A 26,885-nucleotide genomic window follows, 5' to 3' on the forward strand; every position below is an offset into this window, starting at 1 on the left:
CAGTGCTTAAGAGTTTCTAAGGGCAAGGAAAGCAGAAGCACTGAATTTTAGTTAGAAGTATAAAGCAGAAAGTGTTGACTGCAACCTCACAGAAACTGGAAGACCACCTTCATGGCAACTCTTTGACTCACAGACTTTTGGTGGATTCTCAAGAGAACCCTTTTAGTACAGCGATCCACTGTGGCAGCCCACTTCCTCTTGGCCTCCTCATCCTCCTCCAGCAGGCATCTCCTCAGGTCCTGCTTGTCGGCCTTGCTCAGGGTCCTGTCAGTAACGGGACGCACCAGCTGTGAGAGGTTGAGGTGACTGTACAGGCTTCTCTCCACCACATAGGTAATATTGAACTCGCTGACAGAAGCGCGCCCTCGTAGCCTTCTGTTTGGGAAGCCACAACCTCCAACCCCTTTCGTTTTGTGCCGGAGTAATTGTAGATCACAAGTTGCGGGAGATGCTCCTTTCCTAGCAGGGCGCTGGCAAAGAAAAGCTCTGGAACAGGAATAGTTAGTATCCATTTTCTTCAATCGGATCTGCTTCCTTACACTCTGAATCTCCTCCAGGGACACCAGAAGATGGTGCTTGTGCCTGTTGCTGTCATAAAAGCAAATGCTTTCTGTACTTACCCCATGGCTCAGCGAGCCGAGGCTCTTCTTCATTTCCCCATCTGTCAAGGAGCGGCAAACTTTCTGGGTCTTCTCCTCTTCTGGGTAAGAGAAAAATGTCCCGAGTTTCTTTGGAGGCTTGATAAGGCCACGGCTATCAGTTTTGCTGAAGGTCTTCACCAGCTTCCGGTTAGCTCCCCACGTATCAAGACTGCTGGATGAGGGAGAAGTAGTAAGCGAGTCCGAGTCGTCCTCTGGCTGCTTTTCGCAGGAGCTGTCAAAGTAGAATTGCTTCTTGTGAACTCCAGAGTAAAGTGCCGATCTGTCATCCAGTATAGGAGAGTTGTCAAGTGAGTGCTCTTCCACACCTACAGGGGACAAATGCAGCACAACACATGTCATCGTTTCATAATTCTCTGTTTCCCTGTAGAGCCTTATTGTATTTATTTAAGGTATCACCCACTTAAAATGGAACAAAACTCTTCCTGATATAAGCAGCCCAGAAGGTATTTGCGAGTGGATAAATCTGAAGTGGTTCCTTCCATTTGTCAAGTGAGAGTTCTGGGATGAGTTAACAGTAGACAGATGACAGCAACCCGTAAGTAAACTCATCATGATTTTAAGCTTCTCTCTTTCATCTGCAGCTAAGTAAGACCATAGATGCTCTCACTAAGAACCCCTTAAAAGCTGGAACTGGGATCTGTTTCTCATGTTTTTATTCTGATACTTGCATATGAATCTCAGCTCTAGTGAGATTACAATAGGTCAGAAGTATCCCCAGGTATTAAAAACTAAACAAGCACCTCTCAGGTCCAGTTTTCCAATACCCAGTGCTGCTGCTGCAGAAAGCAGTATTTTTCCCAGAAAGTTATGGAGCTGAGCTCCAGGATGAAATTAAAAGTTTTGGGTTTTCAGTGGGGGAAGAGGCACCAATTTTAATCAGACAGAATTTACTTAAACAGATGCAAAGAAAAAAAAGTAGGTCAAATTGCGGGTGTGCCCATTTCAACAGTGTTCTGGTAACAACAGAAACACTTGGTTTTCACCAAATACATATTTCACAGAAAGGGAAGACAACTTTTTGCAACGCAAGTTCTGGAGATGGGCAAACATCCAGGTCTCCTTTTTGGAGTGGAGAGAAGGGAATAAAGGACGTGAAATTGCAATTCCTTTTCAAAATTATCATTTAAGAAACTTTTCTCTGGTGTTTTCTTCTGAGCAAAGTATAGGCTCAGGTATCAGATGCAGTAACAAGGAGAGTCAAACAAGAGCACACATCCTCCTCAGTCCTGCCTGACGAATTTCACAGCATTCATGGGTATGTATCAGAAACACACGTAGAAATGTGACTGTATTTACTTCTTGCCAAAATGAATTTCTTGCCTGACCCAACTTTGCCTTCATCTTTGATTGCTTCCACAGTCTTACAGCAGAGCTAAATTTGAACCATTACCAAAATACCTATAATTTACTAAACTTGCTCATTCAATAACAGGGGACCCATTTCAAGATGAAAGAAGATTAGTTGCCCTGTACAGGCTTCCTGTCTCACCTTCAGTTCACTCTGTTGGCAAAACATATTTGACATGTATTTGCTGAAACCTAAGATGCTATTTTACCAAGATAAAACTCGCTGTGACAGTGAAGGGATAGCGGATCACATCTGACACACAACTTTCACTCTTGAGAACTCTTCTGGGGTAGGTCTGTAGACTGGAGTCTGATTTTGACGCCATTTTCACTGGACTGTCCAACTTGCTCTTTTTCCCCTCTAGTTCTCAATTTGAACAGAAAATAGACATTCTCCTGGGACTGAATATGTGCTGATGAACAATTTTAGTCCACTGAGTAAATATGTTTTTAAACAGCTTATAAAATATGCAGTGTGTGTCAACACTGTAACAGATGTTATTTGGAGTGAGTCCATGACACAAAGCCATAACGACACAGATGTAGATGTGATTTGTTTTTAAATGCTATGTAAGAATGGTGCCCAGGAATTAGGAAGCTTCAGTTATTTAGCTCACTAGGAGCAGACTAACACAAAATACACATGGATTCAGATATTGGCACATTCTAGTGAGTGTCAGATCACCCAGATATATATGTAGTGTGATAACAGAGTCAATAGTAGAAATGTGGGAGAAGAATATGGGACTAGTGTACTTTTCTTTAAAAAACTACAGGAATGTCTAAGGGAAATCTGGCAAACTTGTTCTTTGTGAAGAAATTTTTGAGGAGGTTTATGAGGAATCTTTATTCTGGGGAACTGCACGTCAGTTTTCAAACCAAGCCTACTCTCATACTTTGTTAAAGGCTGTTGAACACCGATGAATTTATTGAAATTTTACTGATGTTACTCAATCAAATTTTATAGCCAACTCCCCAAAACCTAGCCATCTAGGATTTCACATTACTTCACATTTATAACACAGATTCAAATAACAGCAGCAAACAGCTCAAGAACCGATCCAGTCAACCACAGGTAACTTGGAAGGCCAGAGAGCAATTCCCAAATCTGACCACAGTATTTTTTGTCATCTTGCAGAGCCCTCTGATATATCCAAAGGGGAATACAGACCTACATTGTGAGATATGGGGATGGACAGCATTTATGAAGCACTTTTAATTTGCCACATGAAAACTTGGGTGTGGGGAGAATTTACTGAAAGTAAAGTGATAGGTATCTACTCCTTATGTAGACTTGGCTAGTTAAGGGGCCTTCTACTTATTTAGAAGTTATGCAGAAGTAATTCATGTTGTTATTCAGCAAGAATTGTTTTTGCTACAGAGCTTCCCAAGAGCCAATCTACAAAGGAACTCCAGAGTTCTAGAAAAAGTACAAACTCAGAGTTATAGATAATTTATTCAGAAAAGCCTGGAATTAAAACAGAGAAGACAGGAAGGAGATGGAGAAAGAAGGAAGCAGAGCAAATTTTTTTTGGAGACAACTGTTAATTCAGTGATTTTTCTTTGGGGACAGGGGTGGTAAACTGTGGTAAAAAAAAAACCTGGAAGGAACAGGGACACTTAAGTGAAAGACTGAAGGAGAAAAGGAAATAAGGAGGTGAAGTGCTGTAAGAGAGGGAATAGAGAGCAAACCAGACAGTTAACATGCTGAAGAGAAAGGCTGGTCAAACTGCAGGGAGGCGTCTGCACGCACAGCGGCCCCTGGACTGCCAGCTCCTGCAGCTGCTCCCACCCCTGGAGCCTCTGGCTGATTGCTCCCTGCAGCTTTTCCCAGGCCCCCAGGAAGGGAGGGGGTAGGACATGCCTCTCTGAGGTCCTTCTTTCCCCAGAGCAGGGGAAAAATAGCCCTGTTTTGTTTGCCCTGTCTCATAAACCATGTTTTTGCTTCCAAGGTGACAAAACCTTTTCAGACCAAGACCAGAGCTCTGCCCAGGCCAGAGCTCTAGACTGGCCGTGCCTTTCACGCCAGCCAGTAATACCATCATCACCAGGAGAGAGGCAGGCTAGATCATGAATCTGCCAACAGCTTCCTGCCACGCACCCAAGAAGATGCACACGTTCTCCTTAAATGCACTAAGCAGGAATCATAATAAGGCTCAGCTCACTGCAAAGCTATGGGGAACTGGCATACGATCCTGGGAAGGCCACTAACATAGAGGGGTGCCCACAATTCCAGTGAGGACTCAAGCAGGGCTGTGCAGAGAGGCTCCTGAGGCTCAGGCTCCATCAATCTGAGTGCTCACACATGGATACAGGTCATCCAGAGTTAATTCTGCAGCATGGCGTTCCCAGGGGCTGAACTCTGCTTCCTGTTTCCCCACCCTCCTCCTCCTCCCTTCTCTCCCCCTCTCTCTTGGCAGCAGGGCTCATTCAGGAGCCAAACTGCAAGCAGGCTCCCCAAGAAGTAGGAGTTAATATTACACAAGGCAGTCGCTATCCCACAAGAATGTCTGATAGAGTTTATGTACTTTTGCCACAGGATGATACCATACGGCGCAACTGCACCACCAACCAGCCGCTACCCTCCTAAAACTGGTGAGAGCTTCACCTGTGTGCTGTCCCAGGCCTCGGAGGAGGGAGCAACATGGTGGTGGGCTCTGCTTACCTCCTTGCTGAGCTTGTGGGGCAGCCGGCTGGGATTGTTCCTAGTCTCATTCCCTCCCCAGCATGGGGCATAAAACATAAACCAAGATGTAATCTCTTAATGAGGGGCTCTCCAGTGCTGCTCTGGGAATACCAGGAGATCATCAGCAACCACATCTTAGGCTGCCACTTTCCTCCTTCTACAGTCTCAAAATGCAATTACTTGGGTAAGGCATGCACCATAGACAAGGCAGTCTTTCCTACCATCCCTTAAGAACACTCCACCCCTCCCTCCCCCAGCCCTCCACTTTCTGTCCCCTCTCAACAGACACATGTATTCATACACGCAGTTTTAACCATATGCACGTTGCTTTTTACCTTCTGTGCTGGGTTTTTTCATTTCTTCCACTCTTATGAGTTTCTTCCTGACTCTGCGGGTAGAATTCACCAGCTTGTGCAACCTCTTAAACTTCACCGACTCCTCTGTTTCATCATCGGATTGTTCTCTTGACTGGCAAAGAAACAAAGGGAATATTAATAAAGTAGTAGTTCCACGGCTTGCTCCTTCAAGTCAAGTTAACCCAGCTCATCTGCTGCGCTGTGTCAATGCAGCTCTGTAACTGGTGTTATATTTTCAGCCCAGGTCAGACAGAAACATTTAAATTACTGAGGGTTTTCTTTTTTTCTTTTTTTTTTCTTTTTTCTTTTTCTTTTTCTGAAAGCGTGACATACCATTTTGATTTCTAAATCTGTGCAACGCAAGATCCTAGGCATTGAAATGCATTCCTGCCCTTGTCTTTCTTCCCATGCATTGTGTAATAACTACTTCCACGTCCTCTCAGTACGTTTCAGGCAGGGCTCTTTCCCAGGGCTCTTCTTACCATACCAGTTATGCTCCTGTGGTTTGGGTCAGTCACTGGTCTGTCTGGCATCTCAGAACTTGCTGTTCAAACCTGGTTATAAACAGCTTCTCCAAACTGAAGCTCTGTCATTGATGACTTCTCCCCCCCACTCCCCCCCCCCCCGGAGTCTTCCCAGAAAATCAAAAACAGCAGCACAAGAAAGGGACGGGAAGCAAAAGGAAGGAGGAGACCTCATCTGCCTCGCTCACGAACTGCCACAGCTACAAAATATTCCTTTCCTCATCCCTGCTCCCTACACTCCTCCTGAAGGCTCTCAAGGCTGGAATTAAGATGGACACAGCATTCCTCCAGCACTGACCAAGGGAAAACTCTGACCTTTTCAGATATACAGTGCAGTCCATATTCCCCAGCATCCCGTTTCGTTTTGCATCTGATCCAGTATGCTCAGTTCCAGCTGTTTTCCCTCAAGTATCAAACATTACAGAGACAAAAAAAAATTCCCCTCTCTCCAGCAGCAGTGACACAACAAGCTGAAACAATCCATTCCTTGTGAACGAGAAGACGACTTCGATTTTCAAGCCAGATCCAACGTTCAATGTGCTACTTCCTCTGTTTTAATCAGTTCAGAATGTGGAAGGCGGCAGGGGGAAGGGAAGGGGAGAGGAGAGGAGGCCGGCAGGGCTCTCCAGCTCGGCCAGGACAGCCTTGGCACCGTGCGCTGCTGCACATTCCTGCGCGCAGTGCGGGCTCCAGCTGGAGCGCGGTATGGATCGTATACCTTACTTTGTTTTCACCCGCGGTCCCAGCCAATTCGCCGCATTCCTAATGGTCGGTTCTAAAAAACCCTCAAGCAACTTCCTGTCGGCACAGCTATCTGGGTTTCCACAGCGCGCTCATCCTTCTTTCTCCTTCTCCTTAATAAAACTTTTAAAAAAAGAAAAATCCCCAACAAACGCAAGCCAAAAAAAAAAAAAAAAAAAAAAAGCCATCCTCTCCTCTTCCCAGGAAAAATGCTGTCTGTTTATCCGGAGGCTGAATAAAAGACAGGCCAAATCTAAAAAAGCTTTCTGCTCTTCTAATACATTTAAATATCAGGATGTGGTAATAACGGTAGATGCCATGGGGCAGGACGCCAATTAGCAGTTGCATGGGTACACTTTCAAAGGCACAAACAGTGCCTGAAGGAGCTGGGGCAGCTCTGAAAGCCTACCTCGCAGGCACACACCTCACAAGGCTAGCAGAACCACAACAGAGCAAACTTCAGCCACTTTCTGCAAGGGCACTGTCAATTACCGATTTCCCACAAACTTCATGTTACTCCAAAACAAGAAGGAATACCAAATGGACCACATATGGCACTAGGAATTGCCATTCTGCCATCTGAGAGCCACAGGAATGTGTTTATTATGGGTACAGGCTGGCTACGTAATTAACAATCTTTCTTCGGGAAAAACAGGGCTGGAAAGAGGAGTACCAGACTTGTTTATATCAAGACAAATTAAGCAGCGGGATGAGCATTAATTCAGAGATTATGGCTGGGACAACTTAGTGACATGTCAAACAACAAGACAGACATTTAGATAAGATGACGAATGGATTATTGACCGTAATCAAGAAGTTCAGTCAAGACTTCTTAGACCATTAAGCGCATCCTGGCAAGCAACCATCATGCATGCTCTGCACTTGAGATATGTTTATTTTAAATGCAATTACTCTAAGTCATTGCTTTCCTTCATTACTTTTTGTACACCCTTGGTTTGCAAGACTACTGTTTGTAAAACTGTGAGCTCTGTAAGACTTAGAGAACGGCTCATACCTGGTCCTCCTGTCTAGGATTTCATCAAAGAATAAACAACTAGTCTTACTTTTGCAGCACTGGTATCCAATAAAGAACTGTCCCCTCAGGGTTATGAAGACTCAACAATTACAACAAAAGCTTTTACAATGTCTGACATTCGCATTCACAACTACCACTGCGAAAGCGAACGCCAAAATAGCCTCAGTGCAAGGTACTGACATCAAACCTGAGTGGGTGGTACAGGGGGTCGCCCCCACACTTCAAAAAAAATAAAGTCCCATCGTAATCAAGTGCCAGCTGGTTTTCCCCACCAATTCAGGACTACCGGCACTCTTTGAGCCGGGGTCCTCCGCAGGCAGCGACAGACCCTTCCTAGTGCCGGTGCTTGGCCGAGAGAGGCGAGAACAGTTTGTGCTTAAGAACAGGAGCCACCAGATAATGGGTTGACCAAAACCAAAGTCAGTCTCTCTCCAGCAGCCTATTTCCTATCGTATCGGGTAGCACGTGGCACAGATAATCTTCTGTAAAGGAAAAGGATGGCTAGTAAGTTTATGCAAGAAGGCCTAAAAACGTCAGTGACTATGCCAGTGGTGCCGCTCAGGAAACTTTATTGTCAAATAATGCTGATTCCTTGAAAATGAAACTGTTTTGAAAAAGGGTTACTTTTGATTTGCTTCCTGTTTTTGAAACAATTTTTTTAAAAAAGGCATTGAAATTATCAAAAGTTTCCATTTTGGCACATGGGAAACAGAGCTTAATTTTCCAGCTCAAGCAATGCTCTCTTTTACAGCTAATATTAAACAGAAAACAGAAATGTAAAGCATTCAGGCTATAAGCGACATATTTGGAAATCATTGAACTTCGACGCTTTGACTTCCCCGACCCACTCTACCCTCCCCGCTTCCACGGTGACCGAATTGGTTTTTTTGGTGGCTGTCCCTGACTTCAGATGGGAAAATCACCCCAATCTCCCCAACGCGTGGCGGGCAGGGCAAATGGCTTCATGGACAGCTCTAGCGGCCAGGCCTTGGCACGGGGCTTCAGCATGGCTGGCTGCCAGCCCCCCTCTCGCCCTCTCCCCCCTTCATGAGTGTTTCAGTGTCCTGCAGCACTGCGAAAGGGTAGAAATAGCCTGTTAAAGAGGGAACGATGTGCCTGCAAGAGGCTAGGCCGGAGGCTCCCCGGCACGGGAGAAGGCCATGCTGCACCCCCCTCCGCCAACGCCTCCTGGCCCCCGGTTCCTGGCCGTCCGTTAGGCCAAGCCTTGGCGTCACTAATGCGCCGGTAAAACAGCTGGGGCCCCTCCATCTCCCCGTCCCCCCGCGCGCCACCAGAGCAGGCCTCTCCCCGCACTCCAAGGGGAAAACAAGCGGATTTGCAGTACTGTAAATAGGAACAACTTAACTTCCATCTCCTCCGCTCCAAATTTTTCCATCCGAAAGCCCATATGGCTCAACTTTTAATTATTTTGGCTAATGCTGTATGTAGTAATTCTGTGGTGAATGCTTAAGTGTTTCATTTCTGGTTTCCAGGGCAACATTACATCAGATTGCAGACAGCTGGCTCCACAGCCTTAAACCATAACAAATTGGCCAAGCCGATGCACAAAAATCGCGCTTGCTTTAAAGAGAGAGCGCAGGGCTCGGCCGGGCTGCCGGGGAGCCGGTGAAGCCTGTGGGGCCCCCTTGGCGGGGCTGGCCGGGCGGAGCCGCCTTTCCCCGCACAGCTTGGAGCAAGTGCATCCCCGACACATCTGCAATGCTCTCACGGTGCGGAAACCCGCCAGCTTGGAGACCTCGGCTGCACAAATGCGTGAAGGACTACAGGGAAACAGGGACTAAATTAACAGCATCTGGAAATACCAAGGACTGCATGCAGAGGACTGCAGCCACCACGTACCACATGGCTAGAAAACTATGGAGAGGCCAAGGCCCATCCCCACCACCCAGCTCTTTGCTGCTAACAAACGTGGCCACAAACCTATGAAGATGCTATCAAATCCAGGAGAGATCAATTCCCTCTGCCACCGCTAGCATCTCTTCTGCTTGGAATACTTTTCCTACTCGCACACCTCTAAAGGCCATGCTTTGCATCATCTCGTACGTAAGATCAAAGCAAAAAGCCTTACGTTCAGGAACAAATAGGAAATTAGCACGTGTACTTTGATATTCAAGGAGCTCTCTATAGTTCTGCTTCCAGCGCCCTCTTTGCTTTCTCTCCCACTTTTCTCACGCAGGCTCTTTGCTGCTGCCTGCTCTGGAGGCAAGGCACACGCCTTGCTCTGCCGCTCTCTAACATCCAGCCCATTTCACATGCCATAGAAACAACAATCCTAACCTCTCCCTTTGAATTAGTGCTTCACACACGCACAGACACACACAGAGAAAACTAACATTTATTAGGGTACTTGGAATTAATTGGCAAAATGTAAACCAGAAGTAAGTAGCTAGCTTTCGGCAGGACTATGTTTGGAAACACTTCAGGGTTGTAGCAGCAGCCCTTAAAAAACACAAGATAAAAACACTTTGTTAAAAAACAAAGTCTGATAGCCAGGCCCTAATAAAAACGTTTAAGAAACGCTAAGACAATATCCAGTTAAAGCTATCATAACTGATTAATCTGTTTCAGCTCCATAAACAAAAACATACGTGACTTTTACGTGAGCTGTGTGAAGCCATTTAAAGAGATGTTAAAATTTTACAATTCGCTTTATGCCCAGTAATAGTTCAGACCCAAACGGAAATCTCTAGGAAACCTCCCATCTAAGAAACCAGGAAATCTCTTAATATTTGATTAAGCCCAAGCTGCAATTATTTTTGGTTATCAGACAATTGTGTTCAGCAAAGCGGGGAAAAAATATACATTCAGACTCATGGGCATATCACATCACATCCCCCAGCCCTGGCTAGCTCACTTCAGAACTACAAGCTCTATAGTAAATGCAAAGAGATTTTGCTGTTCCCTTTAGGCGACGTGGCTACACGTGTCCTTTCTTCTTTCTCTCTAACAAGCTTTACATCCGCCAAAAACCCCAACCATTCTAACTTTTTTTAAAGTTTTATTAAAGATGCCTGGATAAAGTCAGAGACAGGAAAATAGAACAGAAAAGAACTTAAAAGCCCAAGGAAAGGACAAGGAGAACTGAGAAAAGCTACGCATGCTGTGCTGTGCCTAAGGATAACCACAAAAGCCTCTTCTCTTTCTCCCTCTCTGAAACAGGAGGCACATCCTCTCCACATCACGCTACATGCTCAGTGACTTACCAGCTTCGGCATTTATAGGCCTGAAGCTCAGTTTCGAGTAATTCCCCCTGAGTCCTCAACTGCTGTCAGCTTCGTAACCCTAAAATTTAGGATCAGACCCTTCTTCTTAAGTATTGTATTCGCTCCGAATCCTGCGCACAAAATGCCTCTTCTCTGGAGTTACATTATCAGACACCAGACTGGCTCCGATTCCAGCGCTGAATATGTAAAGAAGAAAAAAGCGTGATGCTGGACTCAATTAGCTGTTTTCTGCTCACTGATTGATTCCCCCAGTTACTCGCTAGCTGCATAACTTGCAAGAAAGGCATAAGTCATCAGCTCTAAGCAAATCTTCTATTCACCACAAGGAAAAAAGGGAGTGTTGTACATGGCAAACAATCCCTGTTTTCACTGACGAAGGCTTGCTGACCTCTTGCTGGCCTCCAGTTCCTTAATTACTGTCTATGGAATTTCAGTGAAAGAAAAAAAATACAGAGAATCTCTGCAAAGCCAGGACGAAGACTGACCCTCAAACACGACCGCCAGAGTGGAGGCTGTGCCTATAGGAAATATAACTTAAGCCCTTTACCAGGCTCTTTTTATTTTCACTTTTTAATTCTTTTGACAAAAAGCCCCCCCTGAGAATTTCCCTTTATAAAGAGCTAATTTGACAGAAAAATAAACCTTGCTTAAATGTTTTTTAAATTAGTGAACTTAGATACTTTTTTTTTCTTTTCCCTTGGTTTCAGTGCTATAAAAAAGAACATCACTAAGAACTGGAAAGGCAAATGATCTTTAATTCAGAAATCTCAGACTGGTCTAGAATTAGCCACATTGTGCCTTTACGAAGCATTGTAGCATGACTTCCAACTTCTGCTAGGCTGGGCTCAGACCTCTCTGACCACTCTGAGATGCTCAAGTAAACTGGCACTCCTCTTACAGTCAACCATACCTAATCCCAAACCTTGGGACAAATCCAGAATTTGGACAATTCTTCTCAGAGCACAAGAAAACAAGGAGCAAAACCTCTACTAATTAGGAGCACTGCTATCCAGTGGTGGAAAGCAGTAGCAAAGGTATACCACAACAGCACCCTCTTTAAGCCAAGAAAAGATTCCCCTTGCTCAGGACCATACCGTCAATGGCCAGTTAATCTGGATTCGCTGCAGATCAATCACCCAGTGAAATCACAGCAGGACTAAACATCTACTTCCTTTGATGACTGGCTTATTTTAATGAGCCACCTAGCCAAATATCCTTTTTCGATTTCTCCATCTTTGTACTAGTGACCGTACACAGCTTATCTACTCCCTAGCGGTCACGTAAACTAGATTTACTGGTGTGTTGTAGCTGGGTTTTTACCCTTGAATTACTTCAGCCCCAAAACTCTGATGTAAATCCCTATGGAAAATTCTAAGCTTCAGATAAAAACCAGCTAGTGTTCTCCAATTTCAATAACATACCAGCCCACATCAAGTGAAACATGACAGCGACTTCCTTGAAATGTATCCCAGATTCCCTTAAAAGTTCATGGCCATGAGTGAAACTGATCTAAGTTTGGGGCTTTGCAACTTAAGTTTTGAAGGTTTTGGGTTTCATTAAGAATGTTTCGCAAACCTCTAATCCTTGCAGAGGCTGTTCATAGAAAACTGTGTGAAGCTCAGATGTGCTAATCTGCATCATATCCTGAGGTTACAAATAAAGGCCTCCAAAATTTTTAAGAAAATTAAGAGCGGTCATAAATGTTTTTGCCACTTCACATAATTGACTGCAAAAGTATGAATTACAAAGGCCGTGTAAGTCTAAAATTTGCAGTGGTAGTGTCAGCACCCCCAGGTAAGCTGAAGGAAATAGCAATCCCATGTCTGGATTTGAGCTGTGATTACTTACAAGGCAATCAAAGGAGCATCCAACAGCTACTTTGGTGAAAGATATTACACATTAGCTGGTGACGATACTGCTCGCTGAAATTAGTGGGAAATATTTGTCGTAAGTAACGAGAGCACAAAAATTTCATTCTCCCAGGAGGTCTGTCTTGATACTAGAATAGCTGCTTAGGCAAATTCCTAGATGTTAACTGTTTCCAGGTTTTAGTTAAATAATTTTGAGAAGCACATTGCCGATGTTTGCATCTGCAAGCCAGACTCATTTTCTCATGGCAAAGTGTTTCTCTCACTGATTAGCATAATTAATTTTAATGACATTACAACTGTACTCATGTACTACTTGTCATAGGTATATGTGGCAGAATGAAGCTCTGCATTACATTATTTCGTATCTGTTACAATACCGCATTCCTTCCCAATTCTCCTGCAGACTCCTCTACGCATGGAAACGAGATTCTCTAACAAGGCGCTCTCAACTGCATTTTGTGTTTTGGCAAGGCTAAGAGGGCCTGGGGAGAATCCCTATTCTTGGTGTAGGCTGTACTATTAACGAATGGAGTACACCACTGGCGCTGGAAACCAACCACCCCGCATTTCGGAAAACCAAGGGTGGAACATGAAATACAGTGAAACTCATATCAGAGAAAAAAAAGAAGAGAATGAGTCCTTTAGTGAAGGGTGTAGTAGTTTAAATTACATTCTTATAGTATTTTCAAACAATCAAACTATTAATGTTACCGTCCTAAGTCCAAGGAAGGAAACACCAGTGGCAGGGAGGGGGGTCAAGTGGTAACCGACAGGAGCGGAATTAAAATTTTCTATTGTACCACAAGTAAAGATTATTCAGCCTGGGTCTGCCAAATAGGGCAGTGAAACACACGGCTTCTGAGATTCCTAATTCTTGAACTGAGCAAGGCTTTGTTCCAATTTAATAGGCTCGGTCTCGGAAAAGATGGGGGCAGGGAAACCACATTATGGATTACAGCATCTCCTGCTGGCTGATGCATGCAGGAAGAATAGGAAAAAGCTGCTACCACCATCCCCCACCCTCTAGGTAATAAGCAGAGAAATTAGGCAGCTGCCCAAGGGCAAAAAGGTATAAAAAAGCCAAGTAATGTGTAGAATAAGTATTAAATTAATTTGCCTTCCCACCTCCCACCCTCCCCAATATGTGGCCAAACATTTTGCAGTAAAGTAAGTCAATTGGGCTTGTCTGAATGCAGTCAAAACAGAAGTGGTTATGAGTACGCTTAATTACAGTCACTGCCCGCGCGTTACTGTAAGCTCTTTTCTCTGAGTCATGATAGCTGGAAGATTTTACTGAGAGACCTTACGACAGACTAATTACATCCAGTCTTCACATCCACAGGAGCAACTCCTACTGGCAGTGAGCAGGAGGTTTACTTGGGCTACTAATACTGCCAACTGCTCAGTACAATCCTGTGGCGACAATGTTTAGTCCCACCAGGGACACATGCCTAGCCAAGTTGTATCGATGACATCATCTTGCATGGTAAATAATACTTAAAGAAGTGATATAGTTTTATTCCTAAATAAATGCGTTTCTCCTACAAATTCTAAAGCATTCTGGAACATTTCAGACCAAACAGGTAAAAAACTCCTTACAGTGTTCTACAAAACTGAATATAAACACATCGATGGTCTCTCGCTCTGCTATCATCACTCCACAGCCCTGACTTTACTTAAAACTTTGTGTTGTGTCCTGGGAACTGTAATGATGATTTGTGTTTCTCTCATGAAGGTTTTTGTATTACCATACCCATGGGAAACCCTGCTCTTATGGATGGAGAGAGAGGGGGGAAAGATCGTAACAAAATACGCTGTAATTCTTTTGCTACTAGCTTTTACCGAGAGGTGCTGGACACCGTCCCTGAGATCAGTGGAAAAGGAGGGCAGACAGCACCTCCCAGGACAGGTCCCTGGGGCAGGCACATAGCATGGGAATTTAGCACTACCATTTTGAAGCCATGTCTTATTATTGGCTCTTTCTTCATCATAACTGTTACTAAGCACTGACAGTACTATGGAAATTTGAACAGTAATAATAAATATACTGTCCAAAACAATGAGGCACATCAGTGCCTTTCAGGAAATCTTAACAGAAATTGGGTCACTGGACTCTTGGGAGCAAAGATGAAAGCTCTGCATTCATTCATAGCCATGCTCAGCATCAGCTCCCCTCCATTACCTCAAAGAGCATGCAGGGTCTGGAGGCGGCAACAAGCTCTCCAAGAAGAACTGAAACATAGAAACATCCTCTTCCACCCTTTAGCCTTTCATGGAAAAAAAAAAAAACCTTACAAAAACTGTTAAGTCCTGTGATAACAGCAAAAACGAGGCTAACAGTGCATAGCTTTCAAAATGCTCAAAGTATCCATGTTGCTTCAGTTTAAACACTAATGTTTAAATTAAAAAACACTCATCATATCCTAGTCTCCATTGATATCCAACGTTGGTTCCCAATACGCATCGCCTGTGAGTTTAGTTCTAACAAGTTAAACTGATTATACCAAAAGAAGGGCTTTTTCTTGTTTACTGTAAGAGTCCTGTAGTATGAGCAATAATAATGTCAACAAATGGTTAAAGATTTTAAGAATCCATCAGTAATATGAATAAAAATCAATTTTAAAATTACTGTATTTAGAAAGCATCCACAATCTGAATCACTGAAATACAGTATAACCCTGAACAATGTGGATTTGCTGTAGTTGCACTTAGATTTACTCTTGAGGTAAACGGTGCTACAGAAGTTGCACTGTAATTATTTCTTTTCTTCCTACTCTTCACACTTACCAAACAACACGGTAATGACTGTCGTGAGCCAGAGAGAATTCTATCAGACTTCGTCTTTTGTCAGCATCAGCTTTGTACCATAGGTAATACAATCCTGATTCAACAGCTTCAGCATCTCTCGGATTGAAATTAATACAACCCAAAGTCCATTCTCGATTGTTGTTCTGCCTTTGACAATGGCAGCAGACACAAACCAAATACCGCACACCCTTTCAACTTTTAGCCCCGTTCTATGATTTGGTAAATGAAAACGTCCTCAGGGAATAATATGAAGAACAGGAGCAACAAAGATTATCTCACTCCAGCTACATCTGTCGCTGTGTGGACTCAATTTGCTGCCGCCTGTTACGAAGCGGATTGATAGAAGACTGAAAAGAGCGGCAGTGCAAGGGGGAGTTTTCCCCAGCGTCGGCCTCACGGCAGATGCAGATGTGCACGGCACACCTCCAGGTCTGCACAACTGCTGCCACTCTCCCCAGCGAAAACAAATGGGGTGCCAGTTTCCTACTGGTAACAGTGCCATGCCGACAGGCCTGGGTAAAGAGTGTTGGGAGGGCAGGAAGCACTGCGGGCTTCCTGCCACCCACCCGCGGGCCATACTGTTGGAGGGAGATGCTGGTTTTGTTCTCCCCACTCATAAATTTTATGGCCTCTCTCCTGAGGCTGCTAAGGCCACACGTGGCAGGTGGGGAGGTCTCGGGGGAGCACGGCACAGCTCACTGCGGCACTCTTCAAACAAAGGCTGGCTACGCTACCTGGAAGCTCGCGTTAATGAACTCTGGATAGCTGACCATTATCCGCTGATCAAAACTAAAACACAGAAGCCTGACGAGACCAACAAAACAGTTCAGTCCAGGGATAATTACAACTTCATTTAACTTGCATCTACAGAAACTGTCAGCAGAGTTAATTAGTGGTTTGTTTGAGTGGCAGCATGCGTATGATACACACTTCTGTCACAACCTCCCTCCTGCTTCTCTCCTTTCCCCCACTCCCGCATCAAACACAGCGATGGGTACCAATTAGTAGTCTTTCAGCAGAGGGCACAGGAGAGGATTTGTACTGGTTTCTCCTAATGCTGGTCCTCCAAGCTGGGCTGGAGCCGTACCAGTGGGACTCTGGGGATGAAGCAGCCCTGTTTTAGATGAACTGAGAATTTCAGCCCCCAAAAGTTATCAAACAGGCTTCTATCTTTAAGAAGCATAAAAGGCACCTCAGTATAAAGGAAGAATGCGATACAATTTTGAAACCTCTCTTTCCTTGACTTTCTGACTCCTGAGGACAAACAGGCCCTTATCTAAAATCCAGAAAGTGGTCCATTTGTAATCTGCACCTGCTTTACATCCCAACACTTGGCACAAGGCAATGAAAGCTTGTCTAGAGTTACTGTGAGCAGCCTTCATTCCAACAGAGACAAAACATAAATATTCAGAAATAAATTTATAAAAAATGATGAGGCGTTTTAGACTGTTGATACATCTGACTAAAAAGAAAAACAGTTTCAACTGCATTCCCACATTAGCAAATAAATAACAGGCATACTTTGTTGTGAAACAAAGGGACCACAGTAGTGAGACTGAAAGCTACAAACTGCTCTCAAGTGGCAGAGAACCAAGTCACCTACTGGCTTGGCAAGGCCTTTGTTTGTTTGTTTGTTTCTTAAGAGCAAACAAACAAGACGTACAATTAACAGCACAGCAATGACACCGGGCTGCCTCCCTTCGGGTGCTGAGATGATGACCCTTCAACCCTTTGTGGTTCATCTTTAGGGTTTAGTTTTGTAAGGGTATGAAATGCAAGTTTCCATTTCCTGGTACAGTAATTTAAAAGAGGAGGAGCTGGGAAAAAGAATCCTTAAATCAATCTTTAAAATGAGTTTAGGATCAAACCAGTGATGTTAGTCATAAACATATGATAGTTATACAAGCTAATAAAAAAAAAAAGTGGTCTTTTTTTTTTTCCTAAAAAGGAAAACAACAACAACTGATATTTGCCCTCTAGATGTTATTTTGCAGGTGGCTGTTCTTATGTTGTGGGCAAAGCAATACTTGAAAGTATTGAGTACTTAAAACCTTAGAACACTCCAGACATTCTGCCTCCATTTTTAGATTCTCCAAATGCTTCGATTCTACCTTTTTTTTTTTTCCTTCCTGAAATATAGTCATTGGGCAAAGCTAGACCAAGACTCGCCACAGAAAACTAGTGACCCATCCTCCCAAGTCCTCCTAACTACTAGCAGGTGTCTCTGCCTGGGAAGATAAAACGTGAAGGGGAAAAAAAGCCATTATACTAGTGTCTTGGTATCTCTTAAATCCCCAAGGTTACCAAACAAATGTATAGCAAGTAAAATAAAAAAAATATTATTTTCCTAAATGCCCTCAATCTGCAATTATCCTGCAATTTGATTTTATCATTTTTGTGTATAAAATGTTTACAAAATGATCAAGTATGATCACAACGTTCCATTAAAAACTGCCTAGTAACAATTTGGCCATGAGACTGAAAATAAAGAAATCGGAAAAAATGCCAACAGAGCCAGAAGAGCCATTGCCCAAGGAGTTTTAATTCAACCCAGAAACTTCAATTTCAGTGACTCATATTTTCAATTACTTTCTGAGGTTAGAAGGCAGTGGGCTATCTAACAAAATGTTTTTAATAGATGGAAAAACATCTTTGCTTCATGGTCTCTATAAAATGAGTGGGTAGTTTTAAGTTGAGACTCCAAATTCACAAAGTACAAATCACACAAATGGCACTGAAAGTCGAACCATTTGGCAAAGAAAGGGCTTGAAAACAGAATCATCTTTGCACCTCTCAAAAGCTGGTCATTTTCAATTAACAGAGATGTCCTTTGGCAAAACAGTCTGGGTGAACACACGCCCTATCTTTAGACATATCTGATACTTTGCACTGTTTATTTTCCCCTCTTGCATGTCAATTATAGCCCAAAGTTTTTCACCCCACTTAACCCTAGTTTCTTTCTTGTCCACAAAAAAGGAAGCCAAGCTGACTTTTGTTCTAACATAAAGTTTCATTTCTGCAGATGATCTGATTTTCCCTTGAAGGCAAACAGTTTCACAGCTTCTGTTAAATGTAACCAGGATAAAAATTAGGAGCAAGGGCAAAAATCTTGAGAGGTATCTACAACGACGGAATAGAGATCCCCCATCAAAGTTAGCAGAAGATGGTTCAAAACCTATCGGAGCAGCAGAGAGAGGCAACTGAGCTCTTGACGCAAAGTGCAAAGTTGGCTTAGGAAAATAATTTTAGAGAAAAGGTGCCAAGTCTTTCCATTAGGGAGCAAATACCGTCATGTTCGGTCCTCAGAGGTATACACAGCTTTCAGTAACTTCAACACAAGCATAAACCACTATATCAGAAGATTTAAGAGAGAAACTCAGTATCCTTCTGAGATTTGACCACAGTAAATGAGAGTTTTGAGGTTTTTATGCTATAGGTACCTTAGCCAAAGGCCTTAAGAGGGGAAAGTTCAGGCCATAAATACTAATGAGGAAAACATCAAGACATCTTTCAGCCAGCTAATTAATCAGTGCAGAAGAGTCAGGATCCTTCCTTCTCTATTCTTTGCACATTTCTGATACATCAGAGCGGAGTATACGGCAACATCAGACCCCCTCTGCTCCCATCTAACTGAAGATGGGCATTTTTTTTTTTAATAGAAACAAGAAACTCTTTCTCCACCACAAAATATTTTAAACATCTCATAAAATGATATAGCATTCCTCTTTTCATTTAGGGAGGAGAAGCTAATGTCTGCTGCTGTTAGCAGGAAATTCCATTGACAATAAAACAAATAAATCAATCAATGGTCTCAAAAGCCTATGAGATTCAATTATATGGGTTACAAAGAGCTTGGATTTGACAGCCAAATGGGTTCTTCTCTAAGATTTATCTGCGAACTTTCAATTAGAGAAATGAAGTGGAATAAACTACTCAGTGAAAATGAAGATATTTGGAAGGAAAAATTAATTAATTCAGCATGGCATGACACAAGGACTATCTGGTGCCCATAAAAACAACAGAAGCTACAGAGCTCAGAAGTAAAAACGAGGGAGGAAAGCCGCCTGACTGCTTACGGGTCTGGCAAAAGCTGCAAACTCTCTCAGCTGAGAGTTAGCAAATGCAGAGATAGAACTGTGTGAAAGCAGCAGGCAGCTAGGACCTAGCCAGACCCTCAGCTAGGATGTATCAACAAGGACTACGAAGGCCTGAGAAACTCTGCTGATTCACAGTAACTGAGAAGTAAAGTGAAACAGTTCCCTCTAAACAACCCAAAAAACCTTTTCTGTGCATTTTGGAACATGGGCATTTGTGCCTGGGATCACTTGTGCTTCAAAAGCTCAGTGACAAAGGCCCAGATTAAAAAAAAAAAAAAAAAGAGAGATTATACAATAAGACTGTTAAAGTCTACAACAACAGACCTTGAAGATTTAAAATCCACATTAAAGATTTTCTGCAGACAGAACATAGCATCACAAGGTCAAATGATACATTTGCTATTAAGGAAATCACCAGGTAAATCAGGATATCTCTGTACTGCAATAAAAGACTTTAAATATTAAATGATGCTGGGGAGCTATATCAAAATGACAGATACTTACATTACAATTGGAAGACCCTTCAAATGTTGAGTAAGAACCATCAGGCCATTCTGTAGCATCTACAGTGCTTGATTGCCTGTGCTGGGCTTCATACTCTTTCAGCTGAAATTTGAAAAGAGAGAATATTTTCCAGTGAGAAGAAGCTATCAATCTTCATTAAAATAGCAAGAGTTAATGTCCTTTCAGGTTTTTTTCCCCCCATATCATTGTGGAACTGGGAAAATCAGAACTTTTGCACTGTATGTCTCACTTGTTCAAAATAAATTTATTTGCTTTAGAATCAGAAGTTTTAATCATGAGATTTTTTTTTTAAAAGGAAGTGATCTGTAAACACTGAATTTTGATTAATTGTCATTGGTAAAATATAAGGTATACATCCCCAACTCAGAGGCAAAGTTTCCACCAGACAGACTAAATCGCAATAGCCTTCCAATTTCCTTCATAAAGAAAATGATCTGCAGTAAAGACTAGGAACTATCTTTTATAATTTTAAAACCAAAGACCATCTTTCCCATTTTCCAATAAAAGGCTTAAGACATAAAACCAATCTACTGGAGTCAAACTGTTGAGAGCATCATCAAGAACTGATGATATAAAAAAAAAAAAAGTTGCTGCTAGTAGCTCAGACCACTAGAGGGAAACAGTACGAGTACATATATTAACCATACAGACTAGGTACAACCCTCCCCCCAAAAGTTTTTAACAACAGAGAAGTAAAAGAATTCCCAATATTACCACCTGGTGATTTTTAAAATTTTCCTTTTTTTTCATGATACAATTCCCAGCAAAGCAGTGTTTTCTTCAGATAACAACATAACTTTCTATTCTAGGATAGTCTATTTCAAGATGTAGTATGTCAGTATAGAAATTTTTCTGAGTGCCAATTCGCGATCTAAGTCATGTTTTCTGCACCTCTAATGGAGCCCATACAGAATACCCTGTGTTCCATCACAGTATTTTGCACAAGGGTACAAAATCAAAAGTGGTGTGGAAACTTTAACACTGACCTTTTTGCTCCTGAGCAATTAAAATCTCAGCCCTACTGCTGCACAAATACAACTCCTTACACTTATATTTCTTGTGGCTTATTAACATTCAGATTTTGTGAAGAAACATTTGTGACAGCCACTGTACTTATCAAAAAATAGATCCGTGTTGATTTTAATGTCAAATACCAAAAACGGCTGAATTTGAAGGCTATTAAAACAAAACACCACCTTTTTGGCTAAGAAACAAGCAGAAGAATTTTCAGCTTAAACGTTAGTATTTCTAAAAGTTTTAATTGCTGAAAATGGAAGCCTTCAATCAAACTGCCCTTCAGCCATTAGCAGCAGGAAAATAGTAAGAAATATGTGTTCTGAAACAAATAAGGCAAGCTCAGCAAAACTTGAAGCATTTCTTTTAGTACTTAAACAAACCTATGAATGTGCATGACAAATAAGGACTAGTACAGGTGGGATTCGTCTTCCTTACCTTTAGACAGCTGCAATGAAAATGTATACACTTGAGCTTTTCTCTGATTGGCACCCTTTATTGCCAATGGAGAGAAGCAAATGCTTTTAGGACTCTACTAATTTGCCATACCTTAGACAACTATTTTTGGTTGAGCTAAATCTCACTTCTTCTCATAAACAAAGGAATTGCTATCTAATTTATGCTACCTAATGCAATGGGACAAACAGGCAAGCTTTCTCCCCTTCTCCTATGTTTTCTGAGCAAATGAAAACTCCAAATAGGTATATCCTACGTCCTAAAACATGTTTCTCCGGGAAACTGAAGTGTGTACATATCATACCCTAGCAAGTGCTTCCTCAATGGTGATCATCTTCTCTTTGACCATCATCATCAGCTGGATCCGTTCCTCATCACTCATCGTGATCTCACTGGCCACGTACCCTACATCCTCTCCTGCAGGAAAAGGCACAGAGATAACAAGCATGTGTAAGAGGTCATGCACAGAGTGGGATATACTGAAACTGGACTTTACCCAGTGCTCTGAAATCTGGTTGCCGTGTGGATCTGGCTGGCCAGAAACAGACCTTCCCCAGAGCAGTCTCACAGTATGATTTGAAAGGACTGAATGATTTGGAAGTAACTGAGCAAGAAAAGGAAGTAAATTAGGCCTAGAAAACTAAGTCTACTCTGACACTGAAAGCAGGAGAGCATGACAAGGAGAAATAAAATGTGACTGTCATCACACAGTTACTGACCCTGAAAGACAAGAATCAAAAGAGAAAGTGCTAATGCCAGAAAAGTCCTGCACTCAGCCCTGAGGAATACCCTGAGAATGTAGCCCTGAGAACGTAGTCAGCTGCCAGAACGGATGGGAAGCCCTTCCAGGAATGGCATGCTGGGCCCTCACCGCTTTCTGCTGCGGACTGGCCATGTCCCCCGATCTATCCAGGCTATCTAATCGGCCACTGAGCTGGCACGTGGTGCTGGATGTATCGGGCTCTCAACTCCAGGACCTCTCTTTTTGGTATGAGTTTGGTGTGTCAGAACGGACAGTTAGAACTTGCCTTGAGAGCCAGCAAGGACCCATGCTTAACTGAGAGTGCAAACATGCCCCTTTCTGACCTCGTAAGTGGGCTCCTGTCATCTTTCACAATCCATCTGAACACAGACATAGTGACGTAGGGAAGCATCTGTTTGCAACAGAAGGATCTAGCAGATACACATGGGGAAACAGAAATTTTCTGTGTGAAGAGAAATACTTAAAGCAATGCACAGCTGCATCTTTTGGAGAAGAACTAGAGAAAGACACCTGACAGTTTAAATGGAATTGATCCTACATTTGCACTAGTCACCAGATGCACTTTTACTACTCCTTCTTGTAGTGTCTTCTCCTACAATGAGAGGCTGGATTCAAGCCTAAAGCAAACAGGTCAAAGTAACCAAGTGCCAAAGAAAGGAGAAACAACTTTCTAATTAAAACAGATCAGCATTTTTCTCATCAAGTCAGGATCAGAAAAAAAAGCATCTTGCTCATTTACAGATATTACTTATAAATATATATTAACCGCATCACTTTGTGCATGTGCATCCACTGACAGTCAGGACCGAACGTGTCCCAGCTGCATGCAGATGCAGTCTCACAGAATACGAGTTGTCTTTCTGAGCTCTGTCACGATGAACCAAACCTGAGATACTTCCAGATCCACAGCCCCCCAGCTGCCACACAGTTGCAAATGAATTTTACTCCTTTGTGATGCTGGGCTTCTATTTTATATGGATAGGTTGCATGTCCTTGAAAAAGATTTACCTTTTGAAGTCTGCCTCATTAGTCCTTTCTGGTTCTTTCGGAAATTCTGCCAAAAAAACTTGTTTTTCTTTTTCCAGTCTGCTTTCCCTAAAAGGAAAGTGGGGAGGGAGGGTGAGGGGAAAGGGAAAAAGAATTTCAGAAAGAAAAATCAGTTAGTAAACGCTAGAGAAGCTTTCAAGCATTAAGTTATATTTTCTGAGTCAAAAACAAGAATAAAAAAATCTGAAATTTTCTGTTTTTCTTGATTTATTCCGCACTAGAACTATGCTGATGTAGCTATTTCAGGGAAATGCATGTTCTTTTATAATTGCCAGTGCTATAGCGGACTGAGATAAACCAGCAACTTACATATTTTGATTTATAAACAGAAAATATTTTACATTCATTTTGGTATCTGTTGAGTTGTTAATGTCAAGTCTGGATGTGTTTTTGAAGTATTTTGTTGGTTTATTCTCTTTAACTGAACCACAATTATGCAGCCTAAGCCATAACTTAGATAAGTAATTTTCTAGTATGCGTGTGCATATCTATACAGAAGAGAAATACTTTACATATATATATAAATGCACACACATACACACAAACACACATGCACATCCTGCTACTTGGCATGAGAAATTTTGTGAGACCATCAGCTACATCTGACTCTTGCTCTCTGTATGCCTGGACTGTACAAGGCTGGGTCTCCGTGTCCATTAATCAGATCTGCATATAGCTTGATGATCCAGAAGTAAATAATTTGTTCTAAAAAAGAACGGAATCTGGCTCAAGGTCAGGCACGTAACTGTGTTCCACTGGATTAACCAGGGCATATGCTGTAAAGTTTATGCCATCTGCAAAAGAACACACTGTGCCTGATCTGGCAGAAATGCTACTGATACAGAGCTACTTCATCCCTCTGCGTTTGAAAAATTCAAATGAACACAGCTTATACCGTGCCACTGAGTTTCAGCATGTGACTACAGTATTTTGGATCTCACCCTAGAAGCCCTAGAGCTGGGTTTACTGACTCTCTGAAACACAGCTTAAGTTTAGACTGTGTGGAACGTCCCTAGAAAAAAATTAAAAAGAAAGAAACAAACCAACCTCCCAGTTTTCCTTTTCCTCTCCAATGAGCAAAATAAAATTTTTCCAAAATTGTATCGTCTCAGCTAATAAGTTAAGATAGCAATATGAACTAATTACGGTAAGTTAGGGAAAAAAAAAAGACAAAGTGAAAGACAATGGAAAACAAATACATATTTAAGAATGCAAAATATTTCAGAAACAAAGGAAGAGACTCTGGCATGACATGAACAAAAATAACAGAAACCCCAGTTATTCACTGGCGGTGGTAATTTTCAGAGTACAGACGGATAGGCTAACAGTGATCTAACATGCAGACATTTTAAATTTGATATAACAAGTCAAAAGATGAGTATTTATCACATGACAATGCTGGTTGGGCAGTCTCTCTGATCACTGAGACACCCAGCATCTAACTTTTAAAGCTGCTAAGACTCACCTCCCCAGTCCCCACACAACATGCTGCTGACTTCTGCCAGCACTGTGTTTACTCAGCTCTTCAACATCCCAGCACAAGCAAAACTCAAAACCTGTTTAAGAATTCCATAGGAGTATCAAATAAAATGAAATATACTGACCTACAGAGCCTTCTTCCAAACTTGATTTATGAATGGAGAGCCTAGGACAAAAAAGAGAAATGGACTTATTGATGTAGGCTTCTCACATTTCATAGGAGCTGTCTGATTACAGTAAATTACAGTTTCCAAACAATGTATCATGAGCTGTTTTCTCTTCCCTTTTCTTCCCAACACAGCAAGCTGGAAACAAAAATTGAACCCACTGGTCTGACCACAGTAACTGAGTTCTCCTCTTAAACATGTCTTTTGTGACCAGCATAGAGAAATACATACTGACAGAAACCTATGGTTAAGGCAAAGGAGTCTAGGGATCCCCCAGAAAAACACTTTTTCCACATACTTTCCCCCTTTCCATTTGTGTAAAACAGTATTTTGGCTGCCTTAGAAACTGTAGCAATGGGATGCTGTATTAGTTTAGCTGTATAACAGTTTTCAGCCTATTTGGATTTTATCTGAAAATGCTTTATAAATATGCATTCATTAAACTTTCAGAAACCACTGTGTGGAAGAGAGGAGTAGAGATTCTTTTAAAGACAAGGTGAAGAAAGCTTGTCCAGACCCTATGAAATGCAACCACAGACGACTGGAGGTGACAGCTTCTTTCTTCTGAGTCCCTTCTGTGTGCTTTTCCACCAGTGTATACTCCCCTCCTCAAAAGCTAGCTGGAGAGACTTATTTTAACAGAACATGGATTTTACAAACAAAAGTAGTAAGTAAATCTTTTGTTCTCAGTCTTTATGTTCATTAAACTAGTTTTCCATAATGGATTCCAACTCAGTGCCAACGGTTCATTGTGGGATCTCTGATGAGACATTGCCCCCCTTCCTTGCCTTTTTTTCTGTTTGTATAAATGGAGCTAATAGAAATTACTAAATCTTGTGCAATTCTTTGAAGCCTTCCGATGGGAATCACTATTTAACCAAGCTGCGCCAAGCCAGTGAAATGACTTCTGCCAGCTTCAATGGCTTTGCTGGAGGCTCCAAGTGCAAAGCATTACTGCAGTGTCTTTGCTGAGCGCTCGGCCCCATGACATGACAATGCCCTGTTGTGCGGTGACTGTACTGCAGCCATGCAGAACGGAAACATGCGTACCCCAGCATACCAAGACGACCTCAAGCCAAATCGTTCCTTGAATGAGGCCATATAATAATACATGCATGCCATACTGTAGTTGCTATCCACAGTGTTTGCGCAGGCTCCTTGCGTTTTCTTAAGACCCCCAGAAGAGGGCAATGAAGAGTTTTTGAATAATTCAGTAAACCACTTGAAGGAAAATTTTAGTTCAAGCCAGTTCAGGGTTTAGAAGATGTAAGCAATTACTGGCCAACGTTTTGTAAGCATGAAAAACATGCTCATCAACTTGCAAAGACATCATTAAAGGGGAAATGAGACAGTATGAAGTTTCAGTTTGATTTAGTAATTCATCTAGACAAGGAGAGTTTGGCACAGCAGAGCTCTGAAATGTAACCTCCTTCAACCTCAGACTGATTAGAAATTTAATCCAGCACAAACTGCAAACCAATTGAAGCAACCAAATTTCAGATTTGTAGCGCACCAGGCAGAGGGAGACATTTAGTGTTCTCACTGCTGATAAAGTTTACCCTTGAAGGGTAAAAGTTAACGATATAGGTGATAAGCCGCCAAATGCTTAGTTTTTAAGAAGCGTGAATAACAAATGCAGGAGAAAAATACAAACCCCACACTTTCTGGGTGAAAACTCCAGAAAAGCCAGTGTTAAAATGTAAAGGCTTTCAACAGGGCCAGGATTTCATCCAGACACTTAAAAGTATTTTTCTAAATAAAGGTAAATCAGGTAAAAAGTATGTGGACTTGTATATGGAGACAACCAAGTAAAAAGAAAGCCAAGTTCTGTTGGAACTGACAGAATTAATCCACTACGTGCTTTGCACCCGAGCACAGACCTCACCCCGTCAAGCAGTTATTCTATTTATCTTAAATTAATTTAGTACCCATGAAATGCACCAAATCACCGTCCTTCGAAAATGAAATCTGTTAATGATCAGAACTTTGCCTCACTAGTGAAATCAGCCTCCAAGTGGAGAGGCAGTCCCTTGTGCTCTTCAGCCTCCAAATCCATTTTAA

The 26,885-nt window shown here is 42.3% G+C and overlaps 1 protein-coding gene across 6 annotated transcripts in view; it reads right to left on the minus strand.

Annotated features, from left to right (window-relative positions):
- Positions 1 to 26,885, minus strand: part of SASH1 (SAM and SH3 domain containing 1) — a 194,909-nt gene that overhangs the window by 27,730 nt on the left and 140,294 nt on the right. For 2 of the 6 annotated variants that reach the window (XM_076333888.1, XM_076333886.1), the window contains exons 5-10: positions 24,783 to 24,823; positions 23,140 to 23,226; positions 21,673 to 21,785; positions 19,878 to 19,979; positions 5,031 to 5,163; positions 132 to 967 (exon numbers count right to left, since the gene is read on the minus strand). In XM_076333888.1, the coding sequence (XP_076190003.1) occupies positions 132 to 967; positions 5,031 to 5,163; positions 19,878 to 19,979; positions 21,673 to 21,785; positions 23,140 to 23,226; positions 24,783 to 24,823 (1,312 nt within the window). Of the gene's footprint in view, positions 1 to 131; positions 968 to 5,030; positions 5,164 to 5,384; positions 5,646 to 10,576; positions 10,640 to 19,877; positions 19,980 to 21,672; positions 21,786 to 23,139; positions 23,227 to 24,782; positions 24,824 to 26,885 lie in introns of those variants that run through there. The other 4 variants (XM_076333887.1, XM_076333889.1, XM_076333891.1 and 1 more) reach the window with 4 other exon arrangements.

Source organism: Aptenodytes patagonicus, chromosome 3, assembly GCF_965638725.1.
Source record: "Aptenodytes patagonicus chromosome 3, bAptPat1.pri.cur, whole genome shotgun sequence".
Classification (NCBI taxonomy): domain Eukaryota; kingdom Metazoa; phylum Chordata; class Aves; order Sphenisciformes; family Spheniscidae; genus Aptenodytes; species Aptenodytes patagonicus.